Here is a 26,968-nt window from a genome sequence, read left to right on the forward strand (position 1 = left end):
GCTGTGACCATTTAATACAGTTCCTCATGCTCTCGTGACTCCCAGCCATACAGTTATTTTATTGCTACTGCATAACTGCAATTTTGCTACTGTTATGAATTTTATGTACGTATCTGTTTTCCAATGGTCTTAGGTGACCCCTGTGAAAGGGTCACTCAATCCCGCCAAAGGAGTCATGGCCCACAGGTTGAGAACGGCTGATTTAGCCCCTTTAAGCTGTAGAGTCAACACCCCTTCCATGCATGACCCCCCACGCCTGCGCTGCACCCCTGGCCCAGGTGTGAACCCCGGTGCCCACTTAGGCCTGCTTACCCCTGGTGCAGGCCTGCCATCGGTGTCTCTCTCAAGGGGAAGAGCTTGGGATAGACGAAGGTAAACATGGGCTCACTACACCGGTGACAGTGCCCCAGGGGGCAGTGCAGCAGCTCCAGGAGACTTCTGGGTAATGAGATTGGAGACAAAAAGTTCGGATCTGGAACAGAAGAGAAATATCACGCAGATGAGTGAAAAATCCATTTCCTTAAACTGGACGTTTGAAAACACTTCTCTTTGTTACCAAATAAGCTCAAACAGTTAAAAGTACTTCATGTTGGAAATTCTGTTATCTGATAGGTATTCAGTAAAATCTAACATTATTAGGAAATGAAAGATGTTTTTTATATTTTTGACACTAAGGGAAAATGAAAATCCACTCTTTTAAGAGCAGCTAGAAGCTGTCCTGAGGCAGAGGCAAGGAAAGAATTAGATCAAATAGTCTTTAGGAAAGAGGATCAAAAGGCGTCCGTCTACGCGGAGCGGGTTCTGCAGCCTTTCATAAGTCAGAGAATTGGAGGGGGATGAGGTCTGAGGCTCTCACCAACTCCCATTAAGTTCTCCCTGAAGCGACCAGGCCCTGGCTCAATTAACTGCCAATAAAGGCTAAATTATGAAAAGGCTAATTACTGGAGACTATCAGATGCTGGAAGTCAAAGAAGATGAGCGAAAAATCAGGAGACCAAGCTTTTCCTTGTTTCAATTCTCATGTACAGAAACGGTGAACGCTCTTCCCCAGCCCAGTCTGAGCCACAGAGGCCAGCAAACCCTCTCAGCACCCAGGCACTTGACATGGGCTTATGCTGTCTTAACGCTCATGCTAAACACGCACTGCAAGGGGGAATGCTCAGCAAGGAAACAGAAGATTTTAGCCTTTTATATCTGCCCAGAATGAGCAATACCCACTTAGAAAAATGTAATTCATATATAAGTATATAACTGAAAATTTACTGTTCAGTACCAACAAAAGAGATAAATGAAAAACAGCTTCCAGACCAGCAATATGGCTCAGTAGGTAAGGGTGAGTGTCACCAAACCTGAAGACCTGAGTTTGATCTCTGGAACACGCACGGAACTAACTCCTCCAAGTTACTCTCCTCCAAGTTACTCCTCATGTACACAGTGCAAGGCATACACGCATGTACACGTACACACTCACTCACACATATGCACACCCCATAAATACATCTTTAAAAAAAGCTTAGTTTTGGACTAACTAGATGTTCCTGGAAGGGCGAGTTGTTTTCTGTTGTTGTTTTAGTTGAACTCCACGCTCCCTCCCCAAATACAAAGACAAAGCATTTAGCAGCTTTAAAAAGAGCACTTGACACTCCGTGAGTAGACAGAGTTTGGGGCCCAGCACCCATGTCAAGTGTAGGGGAATGTGATGCCCCGTTCTGGCCTCCACGGAAGCCCTCACCCCATACACGTACGCACACACTGATACACACATAAATAAAAATGTAAAAGCATGACATGGATTTTCTTACTAACACTGTTCTGGTCATCGTTTATTCGTGTTTGCCTCCTTTCTCCCTCCGTTTCTGTTGCTGCTGGAATTGGTCTCAGCCCACTCACTGCACATGCTCGACTACTCAGCCCCATCTAGGTGCTTTCCTGAGGAGCCTCAGATACGTGTCAATAACACCTCTGCAGTCTACAGACGGCTAGACCTGTTCCAAAGCAAGCATTGGCCTGCTTGACAGCGCTGCCAAAGGCTTCTCGTATTTCTTTACCTTACCTTTGCAAGACACGGGGAGACAGAAAGGCAGAGCCCGGCTCTTCTGGAGGAGATATTTAACTCTGCTTCACCACTGCCAGCCTTTCACCTCACCCAAACACACCTGCACACACCAGTTTCTCTAACTTAAAACCGTTTCTCTGGGAACCACTATCCTTTGCAAGAAAAACCACATTTTAATGAATGTTCCTGTGCGTCTGCAGAAACCAGTGTTGAAAATATTAAAACTTTTCAAAGAAAAGCCCTAGTCCTGCACATATGAGCACAGGACAAGCTTCTGGGGAGGCTGGGACAGGAAAACCATTAATAAACTCAATACCAGGGAACTGAAGAGTTGGTTAAAATAGTCAATTTAGTGTGAAATGTGTATGTTGTCATGATAACAACAACAAAAAAATGTAAGATGAAAACTAAAACAGACAGGACAAAAGCCAAGTATTCATTTCCTGACTGGGACAGAAGAGAAGGCCATGTACGCACCTTTTGGAACCCTGTGGTAGGTGTGGTAGAGACTCCGCATGGCCAGCTCCTGCAAGGGCAGGACATGGTCGTTCTCTGTGCCAATGGCCTTCACCTCGGCCGGGAGGAAGACGGTCAGTTGCCCGGATGAAAAGGACAGCAGCTTCACCTCAGACACCTGGATGGTGACGCCACAGCTGCATAACGACACAACACAGTGGCATCAGTCGTGAGGTGGGCTGTGCGCCAGTTCACCAGGCGATCACACGTGGATGCGACAATTCAGTGACTGAGCTGCCAGTTTCCTTCACAGCAAGCAGATGCTGACCCAGGCTCTGCACTCAGTCCTGGCTCAGAGACACAAGCTGCAGCTGGAGCACGGCTGCATGACTTCCAGCAAGGCTGCCTTTGCAGAAGCCTTCCTTCAGAGGATCTGTGAAGCTTGCTGCGTAAGCTCCACTCCCCCCAATTTTACTACCCTTTCTGAGTTTATGCTGCTGGAAGCTTTCAAGTTGATTCTCTTTTCTTGTCATTGTACAGCGAATTCACTACATCGATGAAGCTGGCCTTGAACTTGCAGAGACTCTCCCGATTCTGCCTCCTAAGTGCAGGGGTTACAGGCTACACTAACCTGCCAGACTTCACTTCTGGGAGTGAAGAAAAAGCTGGCACAGCATGTGCTCTGCAGGCCCCACAACCTGGGTTTGGATGTCCAGACGGCACAGAGAAGCCAGACATAGGGACACTGACATCTGTAAGCCAAGTGGGTCCCTACCAAGAGATGGGAGATGGGGACAGTGGACTCACCAGAAGACAGCAGGCCAGTTAGTCTGGCTGTGAAATATCAAGGCTGACCCATCTCAAACTCTTGGATTCTTTAGCTGCTTCTTGCCTGGTATTTTGTCATCAAAAAAGCAAATAACCAACCAACTGACCAAACAACAACAAAGCAAACCCCTAACCCAGGGGTGTGGAAAAAACAAGAGCAGAAGGCAGGTACTCTCCCTCTAGAATATAAGGAAGATGAAAAAGAGGAAACTATAGGAAACCTGCAGCTGCTGAGGATGATTTGGGACCTACAATTCCTAGGGCGAGGGGTTAGGTTAGGAGAACCGAGCATCACAATGCTCTGTAGGACCACAAGCAAGGAAACAATGACTTAGGAAAATAACAGCCATCTGTCAAGTGGAGTTTTGGCAAATGTCTTATTTTCTGTGGCACTGGCAAGGGCATAGTGCCCAGGTATTGAGTCAAACACCAGGCTGGATGTCCTTGTGGAGCTATTTTTAGATAGGATTAACATTTATATTAGTAGACCGTGAGTAAGACCCATGAGCTCAGATGAAGGCCAAAAGAACAAAGACAGGGCTTCTCCACAGAAAGGGGAATTCTGTCCTTCCCTACATATCCTGAGGAGCATCCATGACTGTGGGAACTGAACCCTGATAGATTCATACAGTGAGACAATAGTACCTATTTCCAAACTTTAGTTTTTATTGCACAGTTTTAGTGTGATGGGCCTTGTGGATCGCCTTAGAGACTCAATCATAAACGGCTACCATAGGGTCATTTTTATACAGCATAAAATAACCCTGACCTGAGCAGGGCTGATCTGAGTTGTAGCTTAAAGGATATGTTTACATCCATGCTGAATTTTTCATACACACTGAATAAGGAGAACCCCGAGCAAAAATTAAAACAACAAAAATGTGGAGTAAAGGCCATATTAAAAAGTTGGCTTCCAGTTTATGATCCTTCCCTGACTGATCTCCTGAGTGCTGGGATTATAGTACGTTATTCGTGGATATTTACTTCACATCATTGCTGCTGCTCCTGCATGGACAAGGCCCAAACCCAGGACAACAAAAGGATCAGGGGACGGAAAGAAAGTGTTGCTTCCTTAAGGTTCTTACTGTCCCTTACAGTTACAATGACAGATTAAATTGAAGGGGCTCACACCCAACAAGTGTACCCTCATTTTATAGGACGTTTAATCTTTCTTTGATAATTCTTTTTAGCACTGCTCTTCACCTCTAGATGTAAGAAGTGAACTAAATTTAAGATCCATATATTGCGTGACTTCCACGATTCACCCGCAAGGCCGGCTGAGCAAGGGCTGCGAGGATGCACCGTCTGACTCAGCCCTTCTCTCGCCCATCTTGCCTGCGCTGCTTCCACAGGACTTGACTCTGGAGGAGTCAGCAGGAGAGTCCCAGTCACACAGGTGTGAGCCCAGACAAAGGAGAGAGAGGCGAGGCGGAGACGGCAGGATGGCCACTGCACAGGGTAAGCGTGGATGATGACAATTTCCTTCATCCTTCAATTTCTCCCTTTCGAAAATAGGGACAGCTCATGAGGGCTGTTGGAAAGATGTTGTACAATAACACCCGCGAACCAAGAGCACACTGTCCGGTACACAGCAAATCCCAATCCACATGTACAGGTACGCTTTCTTCTTCTTATTAATTACTGCTTCAGAGTAAGACTAGAGCCATGGCAGTCAAGGGAAGAGGAAACGATGAACTGGGATTTAGCTATTGTATGTACAGGGAACATGGCAGGAGCTGCAGTTCCAACCAATCAGAATCTGGAACATGGACGCGACTGGAAGGGACTGCCTTGACAAGTGAGCATCACACATCCAAGAAAGGAAGTGACTGGGGCGGTGGAGAAGTGACCAAGAGGCACCTGTCCGTGAGAAGGAATGGCAGACACAACAAGCTTCAGTTCACAACAGGACAGAGGATTGTCCAGCAATTATTGAACACTGCTAGCTCTGATTTATAATCCACGCAGTTTAAAACACTTTAGACTAAATGCCTAGGAGGTTAAAAAATATATGTAAGTTGTACCCTTAAGTAACTTATTAAAATTTCAAATTTTAGGGCCTCTGGTTTAGATAATTATGATAATTGTTAGAAAACATGCTTTAATTCAGCATTATCATAGCTGCCGCTCATCATTAGCTTAAAACAGGCTCACTGAACAGCAATGTCACCTTGCCACTGAGATTTTGCTACGTATTTGCCCCAAAGCGTATGATGTAGCAAATTAATTCATATGAATTTTTCACTTTTATCATTCGAACCAACTGTACGTCAAAACTGAAGATCTAGGGCTGGAAAGATGGCTCGGTGGATCAGGCGCTTGTGGCGCAACCGTGAGAACCTGCGTTTGACTCCGACGTAAAAGCTGGGTGCAGCTGCAGCACGTGCCCATGACCTCGGTGTTCCTGCAGCAAGATGGCTGGAGACGTGAGACACGCAGGAGCACATGGGCAGCCAGCCTGGCAGCCAGCGGCAAGGGAGCTTTGCCTCAGACAAGGTGGGAGGGAGGTGAGGACTGGCGCGAGGGTGGTCTTCTCACAGCAAGCATGCCGCGGCGCCGTGCGGTGCAGTACGTTCACATACACGCAGAGGAGGGAGGAGGAGGAGGACTAGGACCGATAGTTTTCAAATGAAGATTTAATCACTAATTTTGAACCCTTCAGAAAGTGCCCACAACATCTCTGCCAGCAGGGGGAATCTATGGACTTACTCTCCCTTTTAGCAGAAACATCTTTTCATTTTCCATACGGAGAAGGAAAGGAACTGTGAGCTAGAGACACCTTTGTCCTGATGACGTCTACACTGGGTGGTTACTTAGCTGCTCTGAGAAGATGTTTCCCTCCCTCCCTCCCTCCCTCCCTCCCTCCCTCCCTCCCTCCCTCCCTCCCTCCCTCCCTCCCTCCCTCTCTCTCTCCCTCCCTCCCTTTCTTTGAGACATGGTCTTGTTATAAAGCCCAGGATGGACCTGCACTCAGAGCAATGCTCCTGACTCAGTTCAGGAATGACAAACTGGGCTTTGTATTAGCACTTTAGAATCTTCTCTTTGTTTATCTTCAGTTGTTTTCAGAGGTCCCTCCCCAGCTCTGACGCAGCCACACTGCCCAGGCACAGCCTGTGTTCACACTGTTGCTGCTGCTGCCGCCTTGTGCTCTCCTGACTCTCCCTGGGCAGCAAGCATGTAGCTTTCACATGGTCTGGCAGCCCCTTCTGTTCTCAGTCTTCTCTGCAGTCTTTAGGCTGGGTTGCATCTGCTCCACCTGCCTCCAACTTCACTCCTTTCTGTTGATTCGGCCTATTCTGCCACATGAAGCCATCAAACAATGGTTTCATCTCAGGTAATGAAAGTATTGTTCAATTCTAAAATCTTGTATTTCTTTTTTAGAGTTAGTTCTATTTTTCTGGTCTTTCCATGATAAGCCTATTCTTTACTCATTGATGAAAGTTACAAGATTATTTTATAATCTTCACTTTTTTACTCCAACATTTCAGGTGGCCCCAGGTTGGTCTCTAACCATCTTTATTCTTGAGAATGTCCAAATTCCTCTGATCTTTACATACCATAGAATTCTGAACTGCATCCTAGACATTAACGCCTAGATCGCTGAGACTCTAGATTCTGTTATATTCCTCTAGGAATAGAAACACTAGCTTTTTGTTTTGGCAAGTTATTCGGCAAGTTGGAGTCAAAGAGAAAACTCTGTTGGATGCAGTTGGGCTGCTCTGGGTCTGCCCAGGAGGTGTGATTTGGATCCCCAATACTGTCTTAAGTGTAGGGAGCCCTCAGGTAGAAGTGGTTTGTGAACAAAGGGAATGATCAGCAGATCAGCAGCCTGCAGAGTAAGAAAGAGGCTCAGCTGGCTGTACTGCAAGAATTGAACACAAAACTGCCAGTTAATAAATGGGTGTGCTGGCTGTGGTGGTCCACACCTCTAAGCTCAGGAGGCAGAGGCAGGCTGACTCTACGAACTCAAGGCTAGCCTGGTCTATACAGTGAATTCCAGGCCAGCCAGGGTTATATAATTAAGATCATGTCTCAAGAATAATGACTGAACAGACAATTCTCAAAAAAGAAATTTAAGTGGTCAATAAGTATTTTAAAAAGCATTTAACATCTGGGAAATGCAAATCAAAACTGCTTTGAGATTCTCTTTCACCCCAGTCAGAATGGCTGTCATCAAGAAACCAAAGGACAATGGATGCTGATGAGGGTGTGAGCAAAGAGGAATCTTCACTCATTGCTGGTGGGAGTGCATCCCGTGCGTCCATTGCGCAGATAAGCATGAAGATTTCTCAAACACTTAAAGACAGAACTCCCAAATGACCCAGCTACAACACTCCCGGCAATATATCCAAAGCACTAGACCCTACTGCAGACACACACTTGTCTACTGCTGCTCAAATCACGGCAGCTGGCAAATGAACCAACCTGGAGTCCATCAACAGAGAGATGGATGATGAAAATGTGGTATGCATAAAGAAATTATATTCTACCATAAAGAAAACACCGAATTTTCAGAAAATGGAGGGATCTGGAAATTATATTAACCCAAGAAACCCATTCAGAAAGACAAATATTGCACATTCTCTCTTGCATGTAGATCCTAGCTTTCACTGTTCATATGTACACACAAGTGCAGGTATAGGTTCACTGTTCATATGCACACACACGTGCAGGTACAGGTTCACTGTTCATATGCACACACACGTGCAGGTATGGGCTCACTGTTCATATGTACGTACACATGCAGGTATGGGTTCACTGTTCATATGTACACACATGTGCAGGTATGGGCTCACTGTTCATATGTACGTACACATGCAGGTATGGGCTCACTGTTCATATGTACACACACGTGCAGGTATGGGCTCACTGTTCATATGTACACACACATGCAGGTATGGGCTCACTGTTCATATGTACACACACGTGCAGGTATGGGCTCACTGTTCATATGTACACACACATGCAGGTATGGGCTCACTGTTCATATGTACACACACGTGCAGGTATGGGCTCACTGTTCATATGTACACACACGTGCAGGTATGGGCTCACTGTTCATATGTACACACACGTGCAGGTATGGGCTGTGGAACTAGGGACTACACGAGAGGAAAGGAGGTAGTGAGGAGCACATGGAATGCAAAATTGGAAATGGGCTGAAGGGAAGAGGATAAACAAAAATAAATATGATTGAAACATAATTCTTTCCATGCTAATTCAAAATAAAGTTTAAAATATACTATAGGTTAGTAAATTTATTCATGATATATTAATAAATAGCTTCAACTGACTGGGAAAAAAATCTATAACTGGTCTGTGATCTAAAAAATGTTTAATCCACTGGTTCAACTGAGTCGAACAATCCTATTACCTCGAGTGACCGCATGGCAAACCATTAGGTCACTTAAAGAAACTGCTCCCAGATCCAGATCCAGCTGGAAAGGTCCACGCACAGACGCGTGTTTTCTTTGTCTCACACCACCAGGGTTCTGGGGAACAGCCCAGGTGGGCCACTCTGCCATCAAGTGCTCCTGCATGCCCACACGCGCCACTCATGGCCTCAACAACCCCAACTGGTGCTTGGGAACTCACGGCGTTTACTGCTGCAGTAAGAGACAGACAACCCCAGAGAAAACAGCCCGGATGAAACTGGCAAACGGCACCAACGCCATGAAGCTGTGGCTGCCAGCTAGCCTCAACTCGGCTCTCCCAGAGTCCTTCCCCCTCCTAGTTGACTTCATGAGACTTCTGAAACATTTGTGGATAATTTTATTTGTATTTTGTGGCTTTTTGTGTATTTTATACTCCATTCTCTAGCTTTCTCCACAGTTAATTCATATATTTATATGTATGTATGCAATATAAACAAAATCCTGTCATCTAAGGTAGTGTTCTATACACAGACATATAGACATGTATTATAAACCAGATTTTTGCATTGTTCTACAGGTTCCGAAAGCTCCATTCATTCCGTACTGCTGGAGCTGACTTCCTGGATCCTTGAGCTGAGCAGGGGTCTGCTCTGATACCTGGGGCTGCAAGGCGGCTGGAAGCAGCATGTGCAAGAATGAAGCACCACGTCAAGAGAGCCTGGGCCGCGCATCACCTTGTACAAGTCCCTTCGGCACTGTTTTCCCACAATCCCTGGCTGCACACAAGGGCCACGAGGCTGCCATGTGTCACTCTGCTCATCACACTATTTGCTTTGCAGTGACCAAACAGGGCAATTGCTCACCAAAACCCAACAAAGGAACATGTTACCCAAATTCTTGTTCAAACAAGCTCCCTTGCTAGACACAGGGCACACACTGTTCTTTCTGTTAGGACTGTGTCTGCCTTGCTTCTCTGTCTCCTACAGAAAGGTAGGCAGCTTCAGTGCTCTGTCTGAGAATGGGAACCGTGCTTTGATTTATTTTATAGGCAGAAGAAAGGGGGGGAAAGTGGGACCTTCAGCAACACCTAGAATTTTGAATATTGGTTTTTCATTTAAATACTACATTAAGAAGTATCATTTTTAGGCATAAATTAGGCTAAATGACTTTAAAAGGATAAAGTCATTTAAAAGGCTTAGGAATCTAATGACCAGAATACGCAAAGTTTTGGGTTAAAGCAACAGACTGAAAACGGAGCGCAGTCTAGTTGTAAGCTGGACTGCACACACCCCAATATTAACATTATAAAACTGGTGTTACATATTTCCTGTTAATATTATTTTTCTGTATTACTGTCAACGAGACAAGCTTATAACAATATGAAGAAAACACAGACTGTTAACTAGCACTTCGGTTTCTTTCCTTGACTATTCATTTCCCCAAAGGTTTGGCATTTTCTAAAATCAACTACCATTGCTGCCAGTACAAACTCAAAGCTGAAAACTTTCTCTTCTGCACAAAAAGAACATTCTGGTCATCGGTAGCATGAAATGGCAGCTATTTCCTCAGTGCGGAGAGGCTGGTCTCGGTGCAGCCTGAGCCAGTGTGGGAGCCTGCTTCCATCCTTTCCTGTGTATTACAGTGAGGTCATTCCTCTCGAGTGAACCCCTTAGGAACTCACTAAGATATGACTATGTAGTGTCACATCTGCGACAAGAGTCAGCTGTTAGAAAAGCCACTCAGCTAAAACGTGTAACACAACCCACTGTTCCTGCTTCAAGAAGGTTTTGGATTTCATCAGTCTGGACAGGCTCTTTCGTCTAGGGCTTCCCATGGTAACAAATGTGTCCTCTTCCTGAGGGAAAGGCACAGTTCCCAGGATGGCTCTCTCTGGAGCAATCAGCGCTTACTACCCATTCCCTGGAGCCAGGCCAACACAGAAGCGGCTGTCCTCTGTGTTCGGTATTGCCGGCTGTCTTCTCGCTGAGCTGCAGGGAGTGCAGGTCAGGTATGCAGCTTGTTGGGCGTGCAGATTCAAATGTGTTAGTCACGCCACCCCAAAGGTGGGCCTCTGGCTGCTGAAGTGGGGAAAGGAAGCTAGCGGTGCAGCCGTCCTTTCACCTCACACCGCAGGGAAACACCTCATGTCAGGCGACCCCGGCGTCCTGTTAAAGCACAGGCCGATGCCACCTTTCTAAAAGCCTGTGAGAAGGGGATTATTGTTGCTCTGACTGAAACAGCTTTGTGGTCGCTGGACTCAAGATTTGTAAGAAGGGGCTACGTCTGCTGCTGAATTCTAAATCGTTAAAATTGGTAAAATCTTAGATAAAGGGCAGGTAACATAGCACATGGTCTTTGCAATCACACCCAAGGAAGAAAATCCTTTAACATAAGACGATTCCTCTATTTTCTAGAGTTTCTAATGGTATCTGTGTCAGGGTAGAAGTACACGAAAGTTTCATGCTGTAGACTTAAAGAGATACAAATTCATCTCAATGAAGACAGAAGGAGAGCTATTTCGATAGTGAAAAAGAAAATGCCTATGGTCTTCTTCTCTTTAGCCATGGCTTACCAGTTGAACTGAACATACAACATTCTAAATTGCTTGCCTAATATTCTTAGTCCATAAAGATATTTGGAATAAGATATCAAGGCCAAAGATACAATTTAAGCAGAATTATCAAAACTAGCCCATCCATTTTTTTTTTTTTGAATTTTCGAGACAGGGTTTCTCCGTAGCTTTTGGTTCCTGTCCTGGAACTAGCTCAAGCCCATCCATTTTTAAACCCCAACTGTGATGGCAGCCTTACCCACTGCAGCCGATGACTTTGTTGTAGAGATACGACGGCAGGCCTTTCAGGTGGGTGTTGTTATCCACATACACGTACTGCAGCTCTCGAGAGCGACCTAAATCTGCAGCAGAGACAACAGGGCTGTAATTCCTTGAGGAGGGCGCCGTTATAACATGAAATACAAAATGTAACGTATAACGTCGTGAATAACGCCAAGTTTCTACTTTGGAAGAAAGAAAGGGAATGTTTAATTCTGGGTGTATATTTACGGCAGTTGTAATGTTGGCTTTGTGTCAGAAAACATGGTGTGGAGAACTTACTTAATCTAGACTTTTATTTTTAAACTGGAGGATGAAATGATCAGGAGCAGAATATCTGATCTCCTCTCACGTAAGACTTCTCTGACATTTCAGACAATTCCAACTGTCTCTCATAGGGACCTCATTTCCCTTCTTTATCTTTAGAAAATGTTATACAAACTAAGGTGATAGGTCAAGCTAACCAAACTGACTTTGCACCCCAAAACTGGATTTTACTTTTATGTGTATGTGTGTTCCGGAGTCCACGTCTCTGTACTACAGTGACTGCAGAGGCGAAAAGGGCGCTGGAGCCACTAGAACTGGAGTTGTGACGTTTGTGGGTCACCATGTGGGTGCTGAGAGTGAACCTGCGTCCTCTGAAAGAGCAGCCAATGCTTTTAACCACGGAGCCATCTCTGGCCCTCTCCTTTGTGTTTCTGTAGGCCAGAGACTGATGTTGGATGTCTTCGGGGCCTCTCACTGAGGTGGCACTCACCAGCTTGGCTCCACTGGCTGGCCAGTGTGCTCCAGAGATCCTCTAGACTCCGCCCCCATGCCCAGCACCCAGACGGTAACTGCCTACACTACCAAGCCTTCCTCTTATGTGAGTGCTGGGAATCTGAACTCAGTTCCTCAGGTTTATACAGCAAACATTTTACCTACTAAGTCATTGCCCCAGCCCCTCCTTCTGCCCTTTGATAAAGAACCTTTGCTTGGGTGAACTTTAGTCAAGTTCTTGAACCTTCTGTTACTTCCCTCCCTCTGTGTACTTCCTTGCAAAATCCAATTTTAATGAAGAGCCCTGCTAAGTCAACTTAGCAAGAACGCTCCCTCCATGTCTGATCTCCCTCCCTCATCATTCAGCTGGACTCTATTCTTGGGTTTAGCATGAAATACTTTAGCATTAAATGTTTATGTTTAGCTAGTAATTTATTTTTCCATTTCTGGAAATTCTTTGCTTACCTTTCCACCAGAAAGAAAAAAGAAAGATTTCTAAGATAGCTTAGTGAGTAAAGGTGCTTGCTGCCAAGTCTGAGGACCCGAGTGCCATCCTCAGGACCCACACAGTAGAAGGAGAGAGCCAAGCCTGCCAGCTGCTCTCTGACCTCCACACATGCACACAGCACACAAATAATAATAATAAGAAATCTCGAAGATCATCAAGAGGAAAAAAATCACCAAGTACTCAGAATCCAGACTCTCTAACTGCTGCTCACTCAAGCTCCAAACATGGCTGTGACGTCAGCACCTGTGCTAATGGTCAACACCGCCTGGTCCTTGAGCTTCAAGCGTTATCAGGGACAAGGCTCATATGAAAAGAATCTGAAGTGTAAATGACTATGCAGCATACTTTTAAAGTATTAAGATACGTATGTCCCAAAATATTGAAAACTGCTCTCTTAGTGAACTGAAACTTTACACTTACCAAAGCAGGTGAGAAAAATATCAACTGACCAATACCATATTCCATTAACACCAGAGGAGGCCTCAGAAACCCACTAAAATACCCATTTCCTCACAATTCCTCTGACAAAGGTTATAAACACAAACAGAAATTTGCTCCGTTTATACATTGTAAATAGGCTGCTCGTGGTGGCGCACGCCTTTTAATCCCAGCACTTGGGCAGATGGATCTCTATGAGTTGAAGGCCAGCCTGGTGTATATAGCAAGTTCCAGGCCAGTCAAGACTATGTAGTGAGAACCTGCCTCAAAAACAAAACAAAATGAAACAAAATCAAAATCATACATGGCCTCTCGTCTCAGATTTGCCTTTCAGAGCCCCTTAGAGGGTGCGAGGTGGGGGTGGGGGAAATTCAAGGAAAGCAAAGTGAAGATTCTTGGCTTGGACTCGAGCAGTGGGGAGGCATGGCACACACTAATAATTCGAAAAGTAGAGACAGGAGTCAGCCAGCCTGATTTTGAATCTTCATTTTTCTACTTACTAGATATGTGGGCTTAGGATCTCATCTGTATAATAGAGAAAATAAAACTGTCTCCTAAGTTTGGTAAGAATGACTAGGTTTATAAATGATCAAGCAGGACTCTTGGCACAGAGCCTTCTCTAGTATATGACAGTTATTATTCTCATTATTATTAGTAAGTGACACATTGGAAAGTGTCGCCAATTAAGAGAGAACTTTCTTTGGCATGCAGCAGGGGCACTAACCCTTTTCTACACTTTAATTGCATAGAAAGAACAGGCGGCTGCAGCTCCGGAGGGGATGATTCACCCTTCAAGCCAAGGACACAGATGGGACATGGCAGAGGAAGCACCCCTCTGTTCCCATACACCACAGGAGCTCCTGTGCACACTAAATGAGGTGACACGCAGAGATCACACCACCAAGTTAAATACACACTGACACTTGCTGCTTTATACACAGTTTCTCTCCTCTCCTTGTTTTATGGGGGAAAGACTACTAGTTAATGGTCTAAAAATAGTATTTGCTTTACATTTTATCTTAGGGAGAATCTGGCCAGCACTTCCTGAGCACTTTCTAATTTATCATATATGCCCCTAATAGTAGGTACAATCTTGTGCCATAGCTGAATCAAAACTAGTATCAACTGTCTTAAAATCTATTACATATTAATGCTTCTTAATATTTACAAGTAGCACAATTGGGGAGGGGGAAGGAAGAGAGAGAGAGAGAGAGAGGAAGGAAGGAAGGAAGGAAGGAAGGAAGGAAGGAAGGAAGGAAGGAAGGAAGGGAAAGAGGAGGGAGGGAGAGAGGAGAAAAGAAGAAGGGAGAGGGAGGGAGAGAGGGTTGTAATAACATGCTCTTAGTGTGTTTGGAGTCAGAACTGAGCCTGGATCCCGGCTCTCTACTTGGTAATGGATTTATGATTCAGAGCATCTTCCTTTGCTGGACCATGAGGATGGCACTGTAACAGCTCAGATTGCTGAGTCTATGACACTGGTGTTTATGGCGCCAGGCTTGACTGCCTGCACAGGAACCGGTGCTCAGCAGAGCTTGGTCACTTTCCTCCCTCTTCTGAGTGTGCAGAGATCAGAAAGGGAGGGCGGAGACTGAAGAGAGCCAGGCGGCTGTTTTAGCTGACACAGCACAGCCTGCTGGTGAGGGTGAGACAACTCCATGTCTGGCAAGGTCCCAGGCTGAGAGGGCTGTGCCCTGGCAACCTTAGAAAAGCATGTTATCAGCTGGCCAGAATACAGTCCGCTGGTCAGACTCACAGCCACACAGGATCGGCATTTTAAAGTAATGAGGCTGAAGTATGAGTATCTGCTACATAGAAGAGCCTAGAGACTGTCCCTGCACTGTTGTATCCAGACTAACCTGTTGTCAAACTCATAGCAATCCTCCTGCTTCAGTCCTTCAATTGCTACAGCCATGAGTCACTATGCCTGGCTTAGTTCTTATATTCTTAAACAAAACAAATATTTTATATATAGTATTTTTATTTTATGATCATTGGTGTTTTGCCTGCATGTTATGCCTGTGTGAGGGTGTCAGAAGCCCTGAACTGGAATTACAGGTAGGTTTGAGCTGTCATGTGGGTACTGGGAATTGAACCTGGGCTCGGGAAGACCAGACACTGCTCTTAACCACTGAGCCATCTGCCAGGCCTGGTTCCTACATTCTTAACACAGAAAAGGCTTCACTCAATAACAGATTTTGGAAGAGACTATTGACCTACTAGTTAACAAGCTAACAGTTTTTTTTTCATTTGACTACCATTATTTACTACTAATAATGCCACCAATACCTTATGCTAAATAAACACCATAGAAGAACATTTCTAAAAACTTCTTATGGTACCCAGGAAGCAAAGGCAGGCAGATCTCTGTGAGTTAGAGGCCAGCCTGGTTTACATAATGAGTTTTAAGACAACCAGGGCTATGTAGAGAGACCTTGTCTCAAAAAAACCAAACACACACACACACACACACACACACACACACACACCACCACCACCACAACAACAACAACAAAGCCCTGTGAAAAAAGGCTCAATATGTAAAACTTAGAAAGCATACAGTTAGTTACCTGACTGCCCAGATTTTAAAGCCATTAATAACTTTCCAGTTGGATTTGCGGGGTGGGGGCATAGGGTTGTTTTTGTTTTTTCTCTGTGTAATAGACCTGGCTGTCCTAGAGCTCACTCTGTAGACCAGGCTAGCCTCGACTCCCAGGGATCCACCTGCCTCTGCCTCCAAGGTGCTGCACCACCACCACCCGGCTTCAGGTGGCTTTTGAAAAAACTGTACCACACCCTCAAGTAGCTCCTTCTTACAGACTCACAGATCAAAGTTTATTGCTTAAAAACTGGCAAAGCTAGAAGTCCTGCACAGAGCCCCGTTCTTTTCATTATTTCAACCTCAAGGCTCTGGCATATGCAGACCACATGGCTGTAGGAACAAAAAGCTCCTATGTGTTCCGGCTATGGCTCTCTTAACCACACAGTATGAACAAGCACAGAGGGATGCACGCCAGAACAGAGCAGGGCTGTGTTTATTATACCCTGACTAGTATAAAAGTCATCTGCTTATCGAAAGAGGAATAATAAGGTCTTTTAAACAATAAAGTGGGGCCAAAGAAACCGAAGCATCAAAGCAGCAGATCAAAATTGGCTGCTCGCAATCCTCTGTCAGCGTCAAACCAGCCATCAGAGTTCAGTACGCCAGACAGCCAGGCTGAATTCCACCATTTCCAATGCTATAAAACACAGGGTTTCCCACACAGCAAATTTAGAACAATTTACGGGCTATTTCAAAATGACTTTCAAATTAAGTTAAATCGCCTATACAAACCCCAAAGTGACAAGGACACTTCAGCCACTTCTCCAAAACAATGAATTCTTTTAGGGGCTACCTTCTTTGAACATAGACCCACACACCAGACTCCATTACATCTTTTACACAGCCATAGTCACTCTGGCATATTCAATTTTTACAAGATAAAACTTCAGGGTTAGCAAGATGGCTCAGTGGATAAAGCACTTGCTAACACCCTGATAATCTGAATTTGATAAACACACACAGAGATTTAATAAAGCCCTTTCACAGTAGATTCTGGTGTAATGAGATGCTTCCTACTCTGTAGGTCATAAACAGCTACTAAATAAACTGACTACAGTGGATCTGAACGGTGGAGGCTTCCTCTGGTGCTGGTTTAAATACTCACACTCGAGGCAGGATCTTTGTGTCCATATCAGATCAAGTGACAGAACCCATAAGCACTGAGGTAGGGACTGTGCAAGGCGCTTTGGGGCACAAAAATCAAGACACGACTCCTACCCTTCTTTATAGTCTGATTCTAGAGCAAAAATAGCTCATACTGATTGGATATTTATGAATAATTATAGAGTTGTGTGCTTTTACATGTATCTTACAGAATTCTTACAATAGTGCTATGAAATGTGTTCCTATTGCCCCTATTACTGATAATCAAATAACAGAGGATTAAACTGCAGCGCTGGAACTACCGGCAGAAGTGCCTGTTTCAGCATGATGGGTGAGGGCCGGCACTGCTCAGAGGAGGAAGGGCTCCTGGGGGAAATACATACCCCAGGCATCCAGCTGGGAAGTCAGATCTGGATCTGCAAGGGGCACGGCCAAGGAAACAACTGATGAGGGAAACATCTCTGCTTCCTTTCAAAGACCAGAAGCCTAGCAGGTAAGTTCTGACTCAGATTTCGGGGAGATGCATCAAGGGTAGGAAAATCTCCTTCAGGGAAGATCCCATGGAGGGACATGTGCTAATCCACCCAGCATGGCAGAGACTTGCGGACTCAGAACAACACGTTGTTCAGTGCTGTGGCCGACAGCCAAAGAGCAGACTGTCTCAGAGACAAGGCATTCCGAACTGGACTCACTTTGAACTTAAGGACTTCAGAACGATGCCTGATGGAATTTCAGATTCCTGCTTTTAAGTCAACTGACGACATCATCCAGACTCTGCCAGCACTGCACATTTTTGTCACCAATCTACAACTCTGTAAATACTAGAACCAAAGTAACCAAAAGCTTTGCTGCCGAGGGTCCAGCTCCAGGCTCGCCTGAGATGGGATGTTATACGGTCCAGGATGCTCAGGCTCATGATGTGACTGAGTATGGCCTTGAACTCCCAGTTCTCCTGCCTCCAACACACAAGAGCAGGGATTACAGACATTTGGCACCCATCTGGCTTTGTTTTGTTTTTAATTGATACTTTCAAGAGAACAGGGCTTGATTTTTTTCATCCCAATCTCTTTCCACACCACCAAATCCTACTCAGGCTTAGCAAAAAATACATATTTGTCCATATAAAGCTCGGTTAATCTCAGCATCCTTCCTTTCTCATTACACACTAGCACAGAAAGTCAACATCTGGCCCATGTTTGCAGAAGCCACATTAAATAATCCGTGCTAATTCTCTAAGAAAATTTAAAGCCAGAACAAAAGATTTGGGAGGACGATGTAGCCCTATTAGGAGACAGCAGGAAGGAACCAGACAAGGAAAATGATTTTTTATTATAAGTACTTACAAAAGGGAGCACTGGACGTCAATTATCCACTTTCTGTGCTCCCTCTCTCCTCCCTCCCTTCTCCCCTTTCTCATGGATGCACATGTGTGTGGAGGTCAGAGGTCACCCTGGGATGTCATTCCTCAGGTGCTAACAGCATGTTTTCTGAGGCAGGGTCTCTACTGGCAAAGAGCTCACATAGTAGGCTAGGTTGCCTTCCTCTCCCTTGTGCTGGGCTGACAAGTGTGTGAGCATACCTAGTGCCCAGCTGACAAGTGTGTGGGCACACCTGGTGCCCGGCTGACAAGTGTGTGAACACACCTGGTGCCCGGCTGACAAGTGTGTGAACACACCTGGTGCCCGGCTGACAAGTGTGTGAACACACCTAGTGTCCGGCTGACAAGTGTGTGGGCACACCTGGTGTCCGGCTGACAAGTGTGTGAACACACCTAGTGTCCGGCTGACAAGTGTGTGAACACACCTGGTGCCCGGCTGACAAGTGTGTGAACACACCTAGTGTCCGGCTGACAAGTGTGTGAACACACCTGGTGCCGGGCTGACAAGTGTGTGAACACACCTAGTGTCCGGCTGACAAGTGTGTGAACACACCTGGTGCCCGGCTGACAAGTGTGTGGGCACACCTGGTGCCCGGCTGACAAGTGTGTGAACACACCTAGTGTCCGGCTGACAAGTGTGTGGGCACACCTAGTGTCCGGCTGACAAGTGTGTGAACACACCTGGTGCCCAGATGACAAGTGTGTGAACACACCTGGTGCCCGGCTGACAAGTGTGTGGGCACACCTGGTGCCCGGCTGACAAGTGTGTGGGCACACCTGGTGCCCGGCTGACAAGTGTGTGGGCACACCTGGTGCCCGGCTGACAAGTGTGTGAACACACCTAGTGTCCGGCTGACAAGTGTGTGGGCACACCTGGTGCCGGGCTGACAAGTGTGTGAACACACCTAGTGTCCGGCTGACAAGTGTGTGAACACACCTGGTGCCCGGCTGACAAGTGTGTGAACACACCTAGTGTCCGGCTGACAAGTGTGTGAACACACCTGGTGCCCAGATGACAAGTGTGTGAACACACCTAGTGTCCGGCTGACAAGTGTGTGAACACACCTGGTGCCCGGCTGACAAGTGTGTGGGCACACCTGGTGCCCGGCTGACAAGTGTGTGAACACACCTGGTGCCCAGATGACAAGTGTGTGAACACACCTGGTGCCCGGCTGACAAGTGTGTGAACACACCTGGTGCCCGGCTGACAAGTGTGTGAACACACCTAGTGTCCGGCTGACAAGTGTGTGAACACACCTGGTGCCCAGATGACAAGTGTGTGAACACACCTGGTGCCCGGCTGACAAGTGTGTGAACACACCTGGTGCCCGGCTGACAAGTGTGTGAACACACCTGGTGCCCGGCTGACAAGTGTGTGAACACACCTGGTGCCCGGCTGACAAGTGTGCGGGCACACCTGGTGCCTGGCTGACAAGTGTGTGGGCACACCTGGTGCCGGGCTGACAAGTGTGTGGGCACACCTGGTGCCCGGCTGACAAGTGTATGGGCACACCTGGTGCCCGGCTGACAAGTGTGTGAATATACCTGGTGCCCGGCTGACAAGTGTGTGAATATACCTGGTGCCGGGCTGACAAGTGTGTGGGCACACCTGGTGCCCGGCTGACAAGTGTGTGGGCACACCTGGTGCCCGGCTGACAAGTGTGTGGGCACACCTGGTGCCCGGCTGACAAGTGTGTGGGCACACCTGGTGCCGGGCTGACAAGTGTGTGAACACACCTGGTGCCCGGCTGACAAGTGTGTGGGCACACCTGGTGCCCGGCTGACAAGTGTGTGAACACACCTAGTGTCCGGCTGACAAGTGTGTGGGCACACCTGGTGCCCGGCTGACAAGTGTGTGAACACACCTGGTGCCGGGCTGACAAGTGTGTGAACACACCTAGTGTCCGGCTGACAAGTGTGTGAACACACCTGGTGCCCGGCTGACAAGTGTGTGGGCACACCTGGTGCCGGCTGACAAGTGTGTGGGCACACCTGGTGCCCGGCTGACAAGTGTGTGAACACACCTGGTGCCGGGCTGACAAGTGTGTGGGCACACCTGGTGCCCGGCTGACAAGTGTGTGAACACACCTAGTGTCCGGCTGACAAGTGTGTGAACACACCTGGTGCCCGGCTGACAAGTGTGTGGGCACACCTGGTGCCGGCTGACAAGTGTGTGGGCACACCTGGTGCCCGGCTGACAAGTGTGTGAACACACCTGGTGCCCAGATGACAAGTGTGTGAACACACCTGGTGCCGGGCTGACAAGTGTGTGGGCACACCTGGTGCCGGCTGACAAGTGTGTGGGCACACCTGGTGCCCGGCTGACAAGTGTGTGAACACACCTGGTGCCGGGCTGACAAGTGTGTGGGCACACCTGGTGCCCGGCTGACAAGTGTGTAAGCACAACCTAGCTTTTCACAAGGGACTGGGGCTTGAACTCGAGTGGTTAGCCTGAGCTATGTCCCGAGACCTGAACATCCATTTTCTTGAAGACATTTGGATTCCAGAATTAAAACTTCACGCTTTAAGTAAGATATTTATAGTTTTAATGAATAGACTAATTCTCTCATGTCTTTCCACTACTAATTTTTGGACTTTATGATCAAAGCTTTCTTTTCGGTTTTCTACCTCATAATTAATTTCTTTTCAGTTTTTTATTTCATTAATATTTCTCCTTTGATTACAGACTTAGCCAACATTATTCCTACAGAATACAATTTTAGCTTCATATTTAGGTTTCCCTATAGATTGTACTTATCACACTTTGGGGTCAAATGTAGTCCTAACTCCAACTCCTGGGACTGTCTGTTTCCACTAGAACAAATTTGTTAGTGTTCCCACTTACTTAAGGGAGGCATTTAACTCCCACTACACAAGGCTCTCAAGGTACCAGTTCTTCATTGCATCCACACACTTACAGTGCAGTGGACTAGAGTTGACGAGCACCTCTGAGTCGGGGATCATGGAACTTATCAACTGACACATGCATCAGAACATCACAGGGTATTTCATAAATACACATTTTAATCTTTTTATGTATAAGCTAAAATTAAAACATGAAGCTATTAGTTTCAATCCAGCTCCAATAGTGGTTTGCAGTCTGATTGGTTTTACTGTGTAGATTTAAAATAAAGAAATAAAAAACTCTTAAGTAGCAAGTGCTGGTTTATCAGCAAATATGGAAAAAGTGGGAATAAATAAGAAGCAATATGAACAGTATGTATAAGTATCACACCTGGCATTTCCACGCTCCATGGGCATGGGAAGGGAGGGGCTTGCTTTGGTACATGTTTAAAACCCCGGGAGCTGGGCTATAACACTAACGTGCCATGTCTGGTTTTTACCTAATAGAACAGCCAGTTCTTACAGAGCAAGTAGACAAACCCCAGTGTCCTCTGCCTGTGTTGTAGATGGACAGTGTAGGAGACAGTCCAGGAGCTACCATCACATTGTCGCACTGGTCACAACGTCCCAGGAAAGCTAACATTTCATGACTGCTCTCTCCAAGGGACAATTCCGAGGCTGGTCTGGGAGCCCAGATCATTTCTCATTACTAGGCTCTACTAACTTCTGGGCTTTTTCCATGGTAAGTTATACACTGGTTATTTTGTAAACCTCAATGTCACATGCCAAATATTCCTAAGGATTTATCCACTGGGGTATAGAAAAATGACTCAGCAGCTAAGAGCACTTGCTATTCTTGTAGAGGACCCATGTTCAATTCCCAGAACCCATGTGGCAGCTCACAACTGTCTATAACCCCAGTTCTAGGAAATCTAATTCCCTTTTCTGGCCTCAGAGTACCAGGCACACATGTGGTACACACACATATATATGCAGGCAAAACACACACATAAAATATAAGTAAATCTTTCAAAAGAAATAATTCACTATTTTTAAAAATTATTTTCTATGTATGTGTGTGCGCATGCGTGTGTGTGTGTGTGTGTGTGTGTGTGTGTGTGTGTGTGTGAGAGAGAGAGAGAGAGAGAGAGAGAGAGAGAGAGAGAGAGAGAGAGAAGGAGTCAGGTCTTTCCTTTTACCATGTGGGTTCCAGGGATCAAACTCAGGGATTTAGGCTGGATGGCAAACACTTTTACTACCTGGGCCTTCTGGTTGACCCTAACTTACTGTTTTCTATAGAAACATTTAATAAAAAGTTAGCCTGCTACAGTAGTTCACCTTTGTTTCCTTCTCCAGCACTTTCAGAGAGCTAAGACACGCTTTCCAACAGCCAGTCTGTGCCTAGCAAACGGCCCCTTGCATCTATTATTCAACAGGGAACAAGTAGTAGACATTCCCAAATAATTAGGCTGACTAATTATGCAAAGCAGGCCAGGAAGGAGCACCCGGGAGAAAGCTTTTTTTCTCGTCCCCTGAACTCTCAGAAGCTGAGAGGCGAAATCACAATCCTGTGACTTAGTCTGTCAACCTCACTGTATCAAGTCAACAGCAAAAATGCAAGTTTTGAGACCGCTGCTAACTTTCCCAGCACGAGGCTCCTGTGCTGACAGTCACAACTGTGCAGAGTCTATCTGTAGGCTCACCTGTCATTCAGCTGTCAGTGAACAGTAATAATAGAGCATCCTTCCTTCTGACGCATCTTTTCATCTCAGGAGAACACAGTCAGCGAGCCCCAGTGGTTTTGACAGGATCACAGGTGACTAAAGACAGCTAATGGGGCCACAGTGCTGCAACAATCCATGTCATCCGTACAGCCAGCTGCTGGAGCTGCGCATGACAGCTGCGTAAGAAACCCTCCAGCTGGACTTCAGTATGAGAGTAAATTCAGTAAGTGGCTCCCTATCTCTCTCACAGAGACATCTCAGTACACATCTCACAAGACCTATGCTTCTAGGACAAGCTCTAAGCAGCATGACGAAACACACCACTTTTTATTGCCTGGAAACTCTGTGTGTGTGTGTGTGTGTCTGTCTGTCTGTCTGTCTGAATGACCATAAAGAAGCATTCATATCTGCTAAATTTCTAAAAGGGAACACTAACAGCTGCATGCTCTCAGATCATTCTTAGAATTGGACGGCTCTAGTTTACCATAAGAGTCAAAGGAAGATTCCAAATGTATACACTTAAAAAGATCATCATCGACACTGACATCATCGTCGTCATCATGGGCACAAAGTCTTACGCAGTGGTCTAAATTGGCCTCAAACTCACAGGAATCCTACTGTGAGCATGAGGCACAGTAAGATGGCACAGCAGATGACCGAAAGCTGCCACTACCGAAACACAGACAGGAATGGGCAGCAAATGACCAAGGGCGTGAGGACCCAGGACTGAGGAGCTGCTCAGAGCGGGAGCAACCTGCAGGCAGGTGCAGCTGTGTGGAAAGGGAAGCGCTGAGACAGAGAGGAAGGGCGGCACCACAAACAAGGCAGGACTTAGCCTGTAGCAGCAGATGCTGCCAAGAATTGGAGCCATAGCCCAGATGAGGCTGAAATGGCAGAGTGAAACCTGGTCATGGAGATGGCCACCTTCAGTATGGTGCCCTCTCACACAGACTAGTTCTGGAATACGGAGAGCGTGTGTCGAGGCGGGAGGACCATCTCTGCGATGCAGTTCTGTGCACAGTAACTGACACGTTCTATTAATGCACAGTTGCATTAGTGCAGACAACAGCGCTCACACATGCAGCTTCTAATGGGACCACGCCTTACACGGACAGTGTTGATGGTGATGATGATGATAAGAGGGACTTGTAGAGGTGACACCAGACTTAACAAGCTCATCTGTTTCTGGTAACATCTGACAGTCAAATCAAGAAAAGTTCAAGGTTGCTTACAGGAGAATTTACAGTTTTACCCTGAACTCTGGCATTACATTTGCAAGCTGAGTTTTATGCCGCAGAGATGAAATGATTTACTCTTGTCCCCCCTCCCTCTCATCCCTGCCTTCCTTCCTTTATCACCAGCACTGACCACACCATCCTGCTAGTCATGTGACTGAGAGCCATTAGGAACTGGTCCAAAGGTTCTGGTGGCTACTGTGGGGTAGGAAGGGTCTTGAGCACGAGACATGTTCAAGAGCATGAACGTAACGTGTCTCCTCGCTTTTCAGTCGCCTACACCTGCACACGTCTTTAGAATTCTCACCCATAAACTGTGCGGGATGGAGATTGTCATCCGTGGCCTGCAGACATGATGGTGAACCTCGGCAATTTCTACAGGACACACGCTGTGAAGTGGTGCAGCCGCCTCTGTGCTGTGCGAGGTACCTGGCCCTGTAACTGTTCTGTGTTCTCTTTAGTCCAGCAGGTATGTTTACTCTTTAAATATTTATATCTTCACTCAAAAAGCTCTAATTTCTTAGGAATATAGGTTGTTTTGAAATGACTTTATGGTAATTTGTTAATTTTATAATTGTGGAATATATTTGTGGGAAATTAATCTCCTTAAATTTAGCAGTTTTTATTATGTGAATTGATTTTAGTGTTTTTAATATTTTAAAGAGTTCATGAAGAGACTTGGAATTGAAAATTGATGAAATGAATTACATTGGCCAACATTTCCTTTCAGAAGCTGGTGAACTATTTACTTCATTGTCCTCAGAGATAAATCATGACTATAAGATGTTTCTATGAGTGAAATTACAACAGTTTGGGGTCCTACATGGCTTCATTTTTTTGACTTTTGTTTCTTAGAAGTTGAAAAAATAGTTTAGCTCTATGTGAAATAAATGTACCATATTATTAAAGACCTATGGCATCTGACATGTAACAGGTCAAAAAGGGCCAACTACAGAAACCGACAGAGGACAGGCTTTTATTAGCCGTGGTGAGATTTCTAGCACAGTAGGCAATTTAATCAGCTTTAAAGTCTTCAAAGTTTTGAAGTCAGATTTTTCTGGCTTTAGTACTTACAATACTCAAAAGTAGTTTTCCAAGGTAGGAGCCAACATCTAAACAGGCAGATTTGGGATTTGGGTTACATGGTGAGGACAGAGGGCTTGCCTAACACGCGCAGCTGAGGGAGAAGGGGAAACAGGAAGTAGCAGGTATACTGTTCTAGCTGTCAGCTGCTCATAGTGCTCAAGGCTGTCAGACTGACAGTCACGTACACACTAGTTCCCTGTGCACGATAACCTCATAGCAGGCGCATTCTGGACAGCACTGTCTTTGGAAGTGTGGGATTCCTGAGCTAGGCATGGTGGCACATGCCTGCAGCCCCAGCACTTGGGAGGCTGAGGACATAGGGTGAAGGTTCACGAACAGCAACATCTCTGACTAAAATAACTTCACTTGTCACCTGGTAATAATCATGTCAGAAACGGATTTCTAGAGGACTCATCAGGAGACACAGGAAGAAACCAACCCATCCTAGTTAAAGAAGCATGTTGTGTTTTACGTATTGGCTAGTCGATTCTGTCATATGACCGCAACACTTACCAAGTGGCAAAAATGCAAGACGGTTTCCAGCCATGGAGAGCTCGTTGAGGCTGGGCAGCTGGCAGAGATGGCGCGGCACACACCACAGGCGATTGCGGTCCACAGTGAGGTACTGCAGAGAAAGGCACAGGTGAAGCCTCTCGGGCAAAGCTAGCAAACGATTGGTAGAAATGTCTAGTGTCTGCAGCTCCTTCAAATCGCCAACCTCTACAACCAAAACCAAAATTAAGATAAATCGCATTCTGATGAACTGAAAAGATAACATAAAAAAATAGTCAATCCTGCTACAGTTCAAGTAAGTAAAATCAGTTCGCAGGGCTGTTTCCACAGACGCGACGCAGAAATACAGGAGCCAGAGCTGGGCTGCAAGCCACCCGGCCTAAACAACCCTTCTCTCATGTGTGTGCAGAGATGTGCTTGCTCAGTGTGCACGTGTGGAGAAGTCCACACCAGCCATCTTCTTCCGCTGGTCTCCATCAGTGGCCCGGTGCTTTCCCCAGGTTCCTCCCTTCTGCACCTGCTTTCATCGGCTGCGGTTATGGATGCGCACCACGGTATCTGGGTCTTTATGGGGATCTGAATTCAGGTCCTTATGCTTTGATAGCAAGCACTTAGGGAGCCGTCTGCCCAGCTCCTGCCAGTACTGAAAAGTGCTGAATGGAGAAAGAGTGGGAGGCACAGAGTGATGAACCTGAGCCAGAAGTCTCAGGCAGACGAATGCAAGATTTTGATCAGGTAAAAAGGAATGATTACTCCAAGGTGGCTGCTTCTGATAGCTAGATAGCTGACCTTCTACAGATAACAGGGGATTTATAAGAGAATGCACCCCGAAGAACAGAACAGAACTAAATGGAAGATACCCTGCACTAAGAAACAGGGAATCTTTGAAGACTTATTTAACCTACCTCCTGTTTACTCCATCAGTCCCTCCTAACAAGCAACTACAGTTTTAATCTGCTCCAAAGTCAGTACAACCATGTTCTTGTCATATGCCAGGTAATTGCGTGCTGCTAAGTGAATACTGATAAATTCTTTACAAGAAGCTAAGTTGTTCTCAGGAGGCGATCACCACTTCAGGGGACAGACATCCGCTCTGTCTCTAGATGCCATCCTCCACGCCGTGGCTCTCCTAAGCACTGGGCCGAACAATTCTACTTCTTCCACTCCACAGATGCGTGGTTAGGAGCTACAGCACCGTCCTGGGCACACGGCAACACCACTTCTGTCAGGTGATA

At 46.1% G+C, this 26,968-nt stretch overlaps 1 protein-coding gene across 4 annotated transcripts in view; it reads right to left on the minus strand.

Moving 5' to 3' along the window:
• Lrrc28 (leucine rich repeat containing 28) overlaps positions 1 to 26,968 on the minus strand; it is a 107,968-nt gene that overhangs the window by 12,736 nt on the left and 68,264 nt on the right. For 2 of the 4 annotated variants that reach the window (XM_075952896.1, XM_075952897.1), the window contains 4 exons: positions 25,734 to 25,940; positions 11,526 to 11,628; positions 2,534 to 2,709; positions 313 to 472 (listed from right to left, as the gene is read on the minus strand). In XM_075952896.1, coding sequence (XP_075809011.1) covers positions 313 to 472; positions 2,534 to 2,709; positions 11,526 to 11,628; positions 25,734 to 25,940 — 646 coding nt within the window. The remainder of the gene's footprint in view (positions 1 to 312; positions 473 to 2,533; positions 2,710 to 11,525; positions 11,629 to 25,733; positions 25,941 to 26,968) is intronic. The other 2 variants (XM_075952899.1, XM_075952898.1) reach the window with 2 other exon arrangements.

The sequence above is a fragment of the Microtus pennsylvanicus genome, chromosome 18 (genome assembly GCF_037038515.1).
Source record: "Microtus pennsylvanicus isolate mMicPen1 chromosome 18, mMicPen1.hap1, whole genome shotgun sequence".
Lineage (NCBI taxonomy): Eukaryota > Metazoa > Chordata > Mammalia > Rodentia > Cricetidae > Microtus > Microtus pennsylvanicus.